The 13,562-nt window shown below is 33.8% G+C and overlaps 1 protein-coding gene across 2 annotated transcripts in view; it reads right to left on the reverse strand.

Moving 5' to 3' along the window:
- D12 (YEATS domain containing 2 homolog D12) overlaps positions 1 to 13,562 on the reverse strand; it is a 285,709-nt gene that overhangs the window by 247,893 nt on the left and 24,254 nt on the right. For both annotated transcript variants that reach the window (XM_090412193.1, XM_090412192.1), the window contains exon 3: positions 4,138 to 4,221. In XM_090412193.1, the coding sequence (XP_090268319.1) occupies positions 4,138 to 4,221 (84 nt within the window). The remainder of the gene's footprint in view (positions 1 to 4,137; positions 4,222 to 13,562) is intronic.

Below are 13,562 nucleotides of genomic sequence, written 5' to 3' on the forward strand. Positions count from 1 at the left end.
ACAAGCTGGATTCAGGGCAAATAGAGGCTGTCAGGATCAGATCTTCATTTTATGACAAATAGTTGAGAAAGCATGGGAATATAACAAAAATCTGTATTTAAGTTTTGTTGGTCTGGAAAAGGCATATGACAAGGTGCCAGAGAGAAGCTATTCAATACGCTAGTTATATGGTGTCAATGGGGCATTATATGAAGCAATACTTAGTCTTTATTTGAGTTGTAAGTCAACAGTTAGAAATGAAAGAGGTACAGGATGATAGTTTAATTAAAAATCTGGTGTGAGACAAGGATGTACATTATCCCTTCTGTTATTCATTATCTATATGGATCACATTATGAAGGAAAGTGGTATTAAACATGAAATCAGAATTGGAGATGTTAATGTCAGCTCTTTGCTTTATGCAGGCGATGTTATTCTTCTAAATAAATCCACCAGAAGTTTGCAAGATTCCCTAACTAAATTGAATAATTGTTGTAATAGATATGGTATGAAGGTCAGCATTAAAAAGACAAAGACAATGAAAATATATAGACTTGTTGAAAATGTCAACTGTGTTGTGAACGGGGAACCTGTGGAACAAGTAAAACATTTCAGCAACTTAGGCACGATTTTTAGTGAAGATCGTAAATTAAATATGGAAATAGACAACAGAATCAACAAAGCTGGTATGGTAGGAAGTCAATTGAATAAATTCATATGGAATAAGAGAGAAATTAGTGGGAACACTAAATTAGCCGTATACAAGACAGTGTTCAAACCACTTTTGACTTATGGATCTGAGAGCTGGTTCAGAAGTGAAACACTTCACCAAAGACTAGAGACTGCAGATATGAGAGTCCTGAGAAAGATTAGAGGCGTGAACAGATGGTATCAATGGCAATATGATATTAAAAACGAGGATATTAGGAAAGAACTTGACATTGTCAGCATCCAGGAATGCGTTAGCAGAGCTAATCTCAGGTTACTTATACAGAATGGGCGAGAAGATTAGCAAAACAAGTGTTCTCTGCTAGGTTGGCAGGAAAAAGACCCAGAGGAAGACCAAGATATAGGTGGATTGATACGGTACAAAGTGTCTTAGACGATAGAAATATAAGATCTGAAAATGTTGGAGACTTGACAAGTAACAGACTGATTTGGAGGAAAATTGTAGATTGGAAGTTAGTAATGATGTAAATTTTTCATGTAGTACTATCATATCCTATATACCTCTTAAGAGTACATGTCAGGAATTTGATGATGATACTTTCCTCATTTTCTCTCTCACACTCACTCTGCCTACTGCTATCCAAAAAGAAATATTATAAAAAGAAAAAAAATTTTTTTTTTTGTTTTTATAAAATATATACTAAAGAATATGTTCCGTAATTTTCGTACTCAAAAACTTCCTACATTTTGAGTTATCTTTAACTTTATATTTATCATTTAAATGCTCATTAAATATGCAAAAACTTTCAATTGTTATAGCTTTGCTTGTAATTGTCAGAATTAAAAAATTTAAAAATTATGTAGATTTAAAAGCTCTATAACACCAGTTTCATAAGAAAAATCAATTGTGAGAAGAAATTTTATTGGTTCTTGCTACCATTGCTATATTGTAAGCTACTTTGAAATAAGCCAATCAGAGCAAAACTTACAACACGATAGCCACCACTAACTGATGTGTTTGAGTGCATTTTCAAGGCTGTTAAATATTCATAGAATAATAATAAAGTATAGATATAATATTTTAAATTGATTTTTCTCTGGTATTTAAATTTTAACACATTGCAGCTGGTTTTGGCAAGATATCTTAAAAACTATTAGTCCTAGAATATTAATTTTTTTTTCTAACACAGCTTAATATATCCAGAATATATTGAACTAAAATTATAATCATTGATATGTATTTTCATTTTTAAAGTTTATTTTTCAAATATGCAAGATTTGTGTAATAATCATTATATGGACAAATTAAATTTCATAGCTTTAAAGGAACTGATATTTGCTCAATAATTATAGTTTATATTGCTTAATAGACATCATCATCAAATTCCTGCCATGTACCCTCAAAGGATGTACAGGATATGACAATACTACATTAAAAAAATTACATCATTACTAACTTCCTATCTACAATTTTCCTCCAAATCAGTCTGTTACTTGTCAAGACTCCAACATTATCAGATCTTATACTTCTATCATCTAAGGCACTTTGTACCGTATCAATCCACCTATATCTTGGTCTTCCTCTGGGTCGTTTTCCTGCCAACCTGGCAGAGAACACTTGTTTTGCTAATCTTTCCTCTCCCATTCTATTTAAGTGACCATACCACCTGAGATTAGCTCTGCTAACGCATTCCTGGATGCTGACAATGTCAAGTTCTTTCCTAATATCCTCATTTTTAATATGATATTGCCATTGATGCCATCTGTTCACGCCTCTAATCTTTCTCAGGACTCTCATATCTGCGGTCTCTAGTCTTTGGTCAGGTGTTTTACTTCTGACCCAGCTCTCAGATCCATAAGTTAAAATTGGTTTGAACATTGTCTTGTATACAGCCAATTTATTGTTCCAACTAATTTCTTTCTTATTCCATATTCAATTGACTTCCCACCATACCAGCTTTGCTGATTCTGTTGTCTATTTCTATATTTAATTTACCATCTTCAGTAAAAATCGTGCCTAAGTAGCTGAAATGTTTTACTTGTTCCACATGTTCTCCATTCACAACACAGTTGACATTTTCAGTGATTCTGCCTATTTTCATTGTCTTTGTCTTTTTATTGCTGACCTTCATACCATATCTATTACAACAGCTATTCAATTTAGTCAGAGAATCTTGCAGACTTGTAGCGGATTTATTTAGAAGTATAACATCATCCGCATAAAGCAAAGAGCTGACATTAACATCTCCAATAGACATGATAGAATATCTGTAGCAAATCTGAACTAAAAAAAATTATCTGTTTCATAAAAATATGCAAAAAATGCATATTTTTAATAAAAATTCGATTTTTTAATTAATTAAATTAATTATTTTTTATATATTAATTATTTAATATTTATTTTTATTTATTATTTAATAATTATAATTAAAATAAAATTTAATTAATTTTAATTTTTTCCAATTCCATGGTACGCCCTATTCTTAAATATAATTCTATCTGCACACAGAACTAGTATAACGTGATATAGATAGGTTAAACAACTTCTCATATGTGGAATTACCCTAAAAAGTTAAATGAAATACATTTGTTAATTTATCATAGGATGATACCAGAGCCATGAAGCCCAATACAGGAAAGTACAACACTATCTTATAAAACCAATATAAACCTACTAGTTGTTGCAATGTAATTTGTCTGTAAATTGTGTAGGTTCTCTGGCCAATTTGCCTGTATACAAGAATGAAACACCTGAGTTTTCAGAAAGAAAAATTCTGCTATCTCCATATGAGATTGGCTAACTCACTTTCAACTGAAAAAAGAAACACAAAAAGTCCTGTTGCCACAATAAGAATGGAATTCAGGTCATTTCTGATTAATGGGCACAATCAATCACAGTTCTTCCAATTGCACTACAGAAGCAATGAAATATGTGGAGGTCACAAATAAACATATAACAGATGGAATAATTTTCTTTTAAAGCTAAGACATCGAACTTATTGTTGTCTATGTTGTTTCCTATGTCATGAATTTGAGCTAATAGGTTGAACAGTGATCTTCTTTATATACTGTGATGTGAAATCAAACTCCTTTATATCACAGAACTGAAATAGAAGATTAAAAGTAAATTATCATAAGACCAGATTAGACCCAGCAAACCACTTTCTCTTGCTCTCCCATTTGACTGCTATTCTCTGAGCAGGGATTAAGAGAGAAGACCTCTTTGCAGCTATGTGAAAGGTCTTCTCTCTTAATGCCTCAAACACACACATATGCACTAATGTGCTATAATTATTGCAACCTCTTGTGTGCATGATTGATGCACTTGAAGTACTTTGCATGACACGACAATAACAGCAATGTCACTTGTTAAAAGATTTTAACCAAAGCATTAACTGTAATGGAAGAACAATTACTAGCTATTTAGTAACTACTGAGAGCTAAAAATCCAAAGCGTTTGTATTTCTTCAAAATCTAATATGGAAATACCTGATCTATCTGTCCTGTAGCATAGTACTTTGTCACCACACATGCTCGTAAACGATCCAATATCATTTCCATTTCACGAATTCTCTAGAACACAACAACAAAAGTTTTATAAAATTTAAATTATTAAATATGTAAAACCTATTAAAGATAAATAATGAACTTACTAAAATCAAAAATTCTCAATGACATTTATTCAATCTACAATAAACAAGGGGTAAAGTTGAAAGCTTTATAAAAATGCAAAACATTTATATACAATCAAAGTAATTCCGCATTTAATGAAAATTTCATATTCATATTGACGTTTTGGTTGTGACTGGGGCTGCAGAAATACCACTTAAATCTACTAGACCCCAAAAAATTTTACTTGCCTGCACTATGAATTCTGGTAAAAAAGGTAGGGGTGTGTGTGTTTATATATATATATATATATCACTGTTTCAATTTCATTAACAAAGGGAACATCTTTAATATAATATTTAAAGAACAGCCAAATTCAAATTATGTGCAATAATTTGCAAGATCTCACATACATGTCTCTCATTAATTCATCCATTATTTTTTTCCAGCATGTTAAATGCTACTTCTGTTCCAAATGCCTGCTAACCAGTTACCAGTCCTATAGCAAGAAAGCTTTGTTCATTTCATTCTCTGTTCTATCAAAGTACACCATAGCTGAGTTTTGGAGAGGAATTCTGTAAAAAATTATGTAGGAAATTACCTCTTCTGAATTTTATCTACTCATCTCATATAAGAGACAAGTTTCTTTTCATATGAACTATTTAGAAAAAGATTCACTGCTGGAGTCTTTGAGTTCCTTAATTTTTGGATTGTTCAATGACATCAGTAACAACTGAAACAAATCTTTGTCATGTCATTTTGATACTGCTTAAAACAAAATTCAAATTAGGTGCAATGCAATAATTTGACTACTTGGCCTTTGAAGATTTTGTAGTCAGGAAATTGGTTTATTGAATTTAGCTTTATTAAAAAGGCACTTTTTAGAGACCATCTTTCTTTGGCTAAAGATGAATTTCATGACAAATCTATATCACAGTTTTTTTTTTTGGTGAAAATTGAATGTTTCATAAACCGTAAGTATCTCCACTCTGAAAGGGCCTTGAAAATCTTGTAGTAACATAGAGTTTCTACCCACAGCCTGGGGATATTTTTATACATTATCTTCACAGTACAATTACTTGAATTCCTTGAGCCATGTCTTGTAAATCTTACAAAGACTTGTAAATCAAGTCTTTGTTTTAGCTGATAACACAAAAGAACTTTTTACCTCCAGTGTTTTTAATACTTTGTGGTCTCTTACTATTGGAATTTGCAGATTCAAAAAACTAAAATGTATAGTTTGCATTTTCTTTTATTTATTGCCATAATGAAAGGTGAATTTATATCAATTATCCATAAAAATAATTCAGTAGGAAAGACAAATAATAAAATTTATGAAAACAACAGAAAACATTGCTAATGCTAAAAGCATTAGCACCAACAGAGCCAGATTTATTTTTCATGATGTCATGATCAATAATGTGATCCAGCTTCTAACTCATCTTTTCATGATTTTGTCCCTTAAATAATAGAATTTAAATAGTGCCACCTGTTGTCATAAACTGGAATTATTTCAAATTTTGGAAACAGCAGCGAGACACATTGTCAACAATGACGTTTGGCAGTGACAAACAGTCTACAAAGGAATTAACTTATTAAATTAATCGCAGAAGATAGTATCTCCTTGTTAAAAATAAAACTTTTTTTATTACATTCATTGGAAACCACCAATGATCAAATAATTTGATAGTGAATGAGATGTTTAAAAATGAAGGAAAAAAAAAAAGTGTAAATCATGTGAAGAAAACAAGGCAAAAGATTCACTCACCACTTGCCTCTGACAACTGTGAGTGGGCAAGTGAATTTCTGGACCCCTGGTTGTGAATGTACTATAAGAGAATTCTATTTGTGCTGATAACTCAAATATCTATAATTATTTAGAAGGTACTTATAGTACTGAGGTACATTTTATAGATGAGGCAGGGAAGGGAAATTAGGACTGGGCTGACTGAAATTACGGTAAAAGCAACTAAGACTAGACTATAAAGTCAACATATATGTCTACTGCCTACATGCATTTTCCAGCCAGTTTTTCCATTTTGTGGGATGAAAGGACCTTAGTCTCTTGAAGAGGAAACTCTGCCATTTCCCTGAGTCTCTCTAATTCACCTTCAGTTGATAAATCCTTATAACAGTTTCTCACATCCTAGATAGAATTCAAATCTAGGTCTTTCAAACCAAAGGAAAATGTTGTGACATCCTCATGACTTCTATATAAGTGGCAATAGTATATATAGATTTGAAGAAGTAGCAAATAACACAACTTCTTTGTAAGTGCTAATAGCATATATATTTGGATTTGAAGAGGTAACAAATAACATAGTAAAGATGTGTATTTTACCATATTTTTCTGAAATACAGACCAAGATGCAGGTCTTTTGCTGTCTGCCAGTTATCATTTAAAAGTAACAACTGTCCTAAATTTTTGCAATCCACTGCACAGATGACAGCTGGCAGCAGGGTACTCATTTTCATTCTGTGAGTTCTTGCATCTTATTCTCTTGAAGTACGATTCAAGAGGATTTATACCCTGCGTTAATGTTTGAGGACTGAATACTCAAGTTCATCATCATCAAATTCCTGATGTGTACCCTCAAGGGGTGTAGAGGATATGATAGTACTACATGAAAAATTTACATCATTACTAACTTCCTATCTACAATTTTCCTCCAAATTAGTCTGTTACTTGTCAAGACTCCAACATTATCAGATCTTATATTTCTATCGTCTAAGACACTTTTAACTGTATCAGTCCACTTATATCTTGGTCTTCCACTGGGTCTTTTTCCTGCCAACCTAGCAGAGAACATTTGTTTTGATAATCTTCCCTCTCCCATTCTGTTTAAGTGACCATACCACCTGAGATTAGTTCTGCTCATACATTCCTGGATGCTAACAATGTCACGTTCTTTCCTAATATCCTCATTTTTAATACGATATTGCCATTGACGCTATCTGTTCATGCCCCTAATCTTTCTCAGGACTCTCATATCTGCGGTCTCTAGTCTTTGGTCAAGTGTTTTACCTCTGACCCAGCTCTCAGATCCATAAGTTAAAACTGGTTTGAACACTGTCTTGTATACAGCTAATTTAGTGTTCCCACTAATTTCTCTCTTATTCCATATAAATCAGCTTTGTTGAATCTGTTGTCTATTTCCATATTTAATTCACCATCTTCACTAAAAATCATGCCTAAGTAACTGAAATGTTTTACTTGTTCCAAGGTTCTCTGTTCAAAACACAGTTGACATTTTCAACGATTCTACCTATTTTCATTGTCTTTGCCTTTTTATTGCTGACCTTCAAACCATATCTATTACAATAGTTATTCAATTTAGTCAGAGAATCTTGCAAACTTGTAGCAGATTTATTTAGAAGTATAACATCATCCACATAAAGCAAAGACTACTCAAGTTGAGGTGTTTAATTTAGGCTGGACAGCAGCATGTGAGCAGGTCACTGTGTATATCAAGAAGTGGATTAGTGAAATAACAGAGACCTTACATTAGAACCCTTACATGAATAAGGAATATGGAGAGAAAGCACCTGCCATTCCATGCAGTGAACAACCTGAAAGTAAAACTGCCAATACAAAGGAAGATAGACCACATGATGGCAATTTATTCGGAAGCTCTCAATGCCAAATCCTATCAAATGCTTTGGAAATGTCAAGTGCAATGGCACAGGCTTTTCCAAAACTTTCCATGGCATGTGTGTGTAGGCAATATCAAGTAGCAAAATCCACATTGGTGGTCACTGATTTCTCCAGGTGTTGAAGAAAATGACTGTTGATGACATTCTCCATTACTCTGTACAACACTGAGGTGACAGCAGTAAGTCAATAGTCTGATAGCAGATATAGCTGCTAGCCTGGTTGGCTGAGTGGTTAGTGTATCCACTCTCCAACCAATAGGCTGAGGGGTTGGATGTCTGTGATTGTCTTTAGATAGGAGATGAATTTCTTCACCCAGTGTGAGACCACTGCCCTGCTTATTGTAGGCCAGAAGCTCAAAAAAGTTCCATGTTTGGTCTTTATAGCAGGATTATTGAACTATGTAAAAAATAAATAGAAATACAAAAAAAATATAAAATCAGTAAAAAAAAAACATTGCCGAACTTACAGTAAACCTTTTGTGAGGGAGGGGGAAGGAAACACCATAAAAAATCGCTTTTTTTGAAATATGGGTATATGCTGTAGAGTGGATGCCAACTGAACATAATTTACTGTACTATCATATTATCATGAAAAATACCTTGACAAGCAGAGACAAGCAAGTTATTGTACCTCTGTACCGAGCCTTGATAAGACCTCATCTCGATTACTGTGCCCAGATTTGGTCACCTCGGTTCCTTCTTGATGGGGAGGAGATGGAGAGGATCCAGAGACGAGTGACTAAGATGATAACAGGTCTATGGAATGAACCATATGAGAACAGGTTGAAGATTTGTGGGTTGCAGAAACTAGTTGATAGGTGGGCCTCCCCTCGATAAGTCTAAGGACTCCTGGAGTTGCCCGAAATAATAATAATAATAATATCCTGTACATCCTTTGAAGGTGGGGGGGGGGATCTTAACCACTCAGAGTATTATACTAAAAAAAAATATGCTAATGCCTTTTATTCCCGTATAGGGAGAAGACAAGGCCATCTAGCCCTATATAACTTTCGGAGACTGACTAAGCAGTCAATCTCCACTGGCAGCCAATCAGAGATAGCTGGCCCAAGGCTATCACTAATTAAGCCGTAAGCAGTGAAGAGAGACGGCTCAACAAGTGCCGCCATCTTGTGGTCCCTAACACAATATATTTAATGTCTGAAATTATGCGAGTTCTATGGTCAATTTTCTTGAATTTACGGGACGAAAAACCCAAGTTTGCGGGGAAAAAAACCATTTGCCCATGCCAGAGATCGACTAACTCAAGAACCGGTCGAAAAAAGGCTTAGAAAAATTTCCTCTAGTCGAAGACTAGATTCAAAACAAAGTCTTCCTTCGTGGGGTCAAGTGCACTGGTGTGCAAACGGCACATCCACTGAGCTACACAGGCTCGATTGACTAATGGTTAGATAATCAGGGAACCTGAGTAGAGACCAGAACTTTTCATAACAGTACTTCTACAGTATAAACATAGAAACAATAATGAATTTAATTTAATCAATAACTTATTGTACTTATATTTGTTGGTTTTCTGACTAGCATCAACATAACACAAATTACAACTGTGATAAACACACACACACACACACACACAGTGCTCAATTAGGTCTATGTTAAAGCGATTCTATCCCTTGGATAAGTATTACAAGTGCTTGAATCTTTCAAACCAATTCTTTATATTCTATCATTAATATCTTATTTCTGACTATTTCCTCTGTTCAACTTCTCACGATTTTCTTTGTTTAATGATTTCAGGTACACATTTGTTTTTTTTTGTTTTTTTAATTTCTAGTTTCAATTTAAACACAAATTATTATTATTATTGCGCAGGCACATGCTGTCCATGGACTTCAAAGTCTTATTGTAACAGACCAAAATTAACCACACAATATCTAGCATACCTTTCCTTAAGCTCACTGACAGAGACAAAACACTCAAATGACTCTGGCAACTCATTCACCACTCTTCAAGCAAAAAATCTAGTTCTTACATCCTTGCTAACCAAAACTCTTCTTTAATTAAATTAAGGGGATATTAAATCCCACATTGTTTTAAAACCGAATAAGAAACTCAAAGATTGGAATCAGAGAGTTTCTTGCCGAATATAGTAAACTATAAAGTATCAGAGACCACTAGTGTGAGCTAATGCAAGTGACCCTAGTACATAGTACAATACTGGAGAACTCGTAGCAAAGACGGTAAAGTTCTGATCGCTATTCTTAGGTATTTTCCATAATGTAAAAACACATTTCCTAGGAAATGTATGCTGTTATTACATTATGGTGGGAGGTCACTATCCAGACCAGTTTCAGCCTTTTTTGAGGCTTCATCAATGAGTAGCTAGACCAAATTAATACCAAAGTGTATAACGAAAAGAACTTATTATGAGTTTCCAAAGAGGTGCAACCATTAAGTTACTTAAATATAAAGAGCTAATAAGATTCATTGCGGTGATATAAACATTATTTAAATTAAGGGGATATTAAATCCCCTTAATTTAAATAATTTAATTTAAAGATAGAAATTATATTCAAGATAGAAACTGTTATATTCAAGCAAAAAGAATCAGTGAAAGAAAAGAGTAACAATAGTATACAGCACTAAACATGAAGATACAACTTCTTGAATGGCAAGCATCTACAAGTATAGTGATGGAAAAAAAATTTCAAAATCAAAAAGTCTACGGGAAAAAAAAATGGAAAAAGAAGTATATTTCAAGATATAAGAAAGAAAGAAGCTGATATAAAGAAAAAGAAAACATTGGTCATGGTTGGAATTAGAGATGCTAAAGGTGACATGAAAAGTGGAGAAAAAGATATTCTTGATGTATGAAGTAATTACTTCAAAAAATTGCTAAATGAAACAAGCAATGACAGCACAGTGGTAAAAAAAAACTCAACAGGCATAGAATCAGGAATAATATATATACTCATCATGATCAAATTCCTGACATGTACCTTCAAGAAGTTTACAGGATATGACAGTACTACATGAAAAATTTACATCATTACAAACTTCCTATCTACAATTTTCCTCCAAATTAGTCTGTTACTTGTAAAGACTCCAACATTATCAGATCTTATATTTCTATTGTCTAAGGCACTTTTAACTGTATCAGTCCACTTATATCTTGGTCTTCCTCTGGGTCTTTTTCCTGCCAATCTGGCAGAGAACATTTGTTTTGATAATCAGTTCTCTCCCATTCTGTTTAAGTGACCATACCACCTGAGATTAGTTCTGCTAATACAATCCTGGATGCAAACAATGTCAAGTTCTTTCCTAATATCCTAGTTTTTAATACGATATTGCCATTGATGCTATCTGTTCATGCCCCTAATCTTTCTCAGGATTCTCATATCTGCAGTCTCTAGTCTTTGGTGAAGTGTTTTACTTCTGACCCAGCTCTCAGATCCATAAGTTAAAACTGGTTTGAACACTGTCTTGTATACAGATAATTTAGTGTTCCCACTAATTTCTCTCTTATTCCATATAAATCAGCTTTGTTGAATCTGTTGTCTATTTCCATATTTAATTTACCATCTTCAATAAAAATCGTACCCAAGTAACTGAAATGTTTTACTTGTTCCACAGGTTCTCTGTTCAAAACACAGTTCACATTTTCAACGATTCTACCTATTTTCATTGTCTTTGTCTTTTTATTGCTTACCTTCATACCGTATCTATTGCAACAGTTATTCAATTTAGTCAGATAATCTTGCAAACTTGTAGCGGATTCACATAAAGCAAAGAGCTGACATTAACATCTCCAATTCTGATATCCTGTTTAATACCACTTTCCTTCATAATGTGATCCATAAACATAATGAATAACAGAGGGGATAATGTACATCCTTGTCTCACACCAGATTTAACATTAAACCATCATCCTGTACTTCCTTCAATTCTAACTGCTGACTTACAACTCAAATAAAGAACTAAGTATTGTTTGCTATAATACCCAATTGATACCATATAACTGTAGTGTATTGAATAGCTTCACTCTTGGCACATGCCTTTTCCAGATGGACAAAACTTAAATACAGATCTTTGTTATATTCCCATGCTTTCTGAACTATTTGTCATAAAGTGAAGATCTGATCCTGACAGCTTCTATTTGGCCTGAATCCAGCTTGATCTTCACCAAACTATTCTTCCACAATTCTTCTCAACCATTTCGCAAATATACTGGCAAAAATCATGCCCAGAACACTCAGTAGGGAAATACCTCTGTAATTCTCACATTCAGTTTTATTTCCCTTTTTATATATGGGTACTATTAGAGCTCTACTCCAATCATCAGGATTTCGTCTCTCTGTCTCAGGGCTTCTGAACTATGCAGTGCTGCCACTGTAAGACTTTTATACAAACATACTTCAGCATTTCTGGTCGAATATCATCTAATCCTGCTGCCTTTCCACATTTCAAGCCTTTGATGGTTTTTTCTACTTCAAGTATGGATATGTATTCCTGACTGTATGCCGGTTGACCGTTTTTTTGCCACTGTGTTATCTCTGCTTGTTTCATTTAGCAATTTTCGAAGTAATTACTCCATACTTGAAGGATATCTTTTTCTCCCATTTTCATGTCACCTTTATCATCTCTAACTCCTTTTACAGCACACTTGTTCCTCCATTTCTAAGCTTCTTCAACAACCTCCAGAATATTTTGTCACTTTCTTGATATTTATTTTCTATGTTCTTGCCAAAGTCCTCCCATGACTTTTGTTTAGCTAGTTTTACACAGTGTTTAGGTTTTTTACATTTGTCTCTGTATTCAAAGAGCACAAGCTGACTTATTTGCCAAAAACTTTTAATATGCTTTCTTCTTTTCTTTCACTGCCTCTTTAACTTACTGCGTCCACCAGGGAGTTCCGATTATTCTATCCTTGCAGACAACCTCACCACATGCCTCTCTGGCTGAATCAATCAGGGTTTTCTTCAAGGTTTGCCACTAAATCTCCAAGGTTTGATTCCTGTTCTCAAACTCTTTCATTTTTTCTTCAATAATCTTTGTGCATTTGAGTCTACAGTTCACATCTGAGAGCTGCTCAACTTTTATTTGCTTTAAGACTTTCTTACATGCTATTCTTTTCAATATTAAATTCAATTTTATTTTGCTCAAGACTAAATTGTGATCACTTCCAGTTTCAAATCCTCTGTGCACTCTGGTGTCCTGCACCAGAGAGTAAACATCACTATACACAATAACATAGTCAATGAGACTTTTCTTATTCCTTGCCTCTTCTCTCCATGTGAATTTGTGCATATTTTTATGTTGGAACATGGTGTTAGTAATAACCAGTCCATGTCCTGAGCAGAAATCCAACAGGTATTTGCCATTATTATTAGCTTTGCTCTTTTCTCCAAATTTTCCCAAAATATTTTTGTATGTCTGACAATCATTTCCTACTCTGATATTCAGATCCCCAATAAGGACCAACTTTTACCTTTTCATTGTGTCAGTTGCTTTTTCTAAAGCATCAAAAAATTCCTCCACTTCTACCTTAGTAGAACCTTCTGTGGCACAAATAAGTATCATTGTGCAATTCTCCATTCTCATATTTGTCCACATCACTCTACTTGAGACTGCCTGCCATTCAAGAAGATTAGCCTCGTATTTTGTGTTGAATACTATGGCTATTCCTTCTTTTC

This window comes from Typopeltis vanoorti, chromosome 22 (genome assembly GCF_054136105.1).
Source record: "Typopeltis vanoorti isolate ZY-2024b chromosome 22, IOZ_Tvanoo_1.0, whole genome shotgun sequence".
Classification (NCBI taxonomy): Eukaryota; Metazoa; Arthropoda; class Arachnida; order Uropygi; family Thelyphonidae; genus Typopeltis; species Typopeltis vanoorti.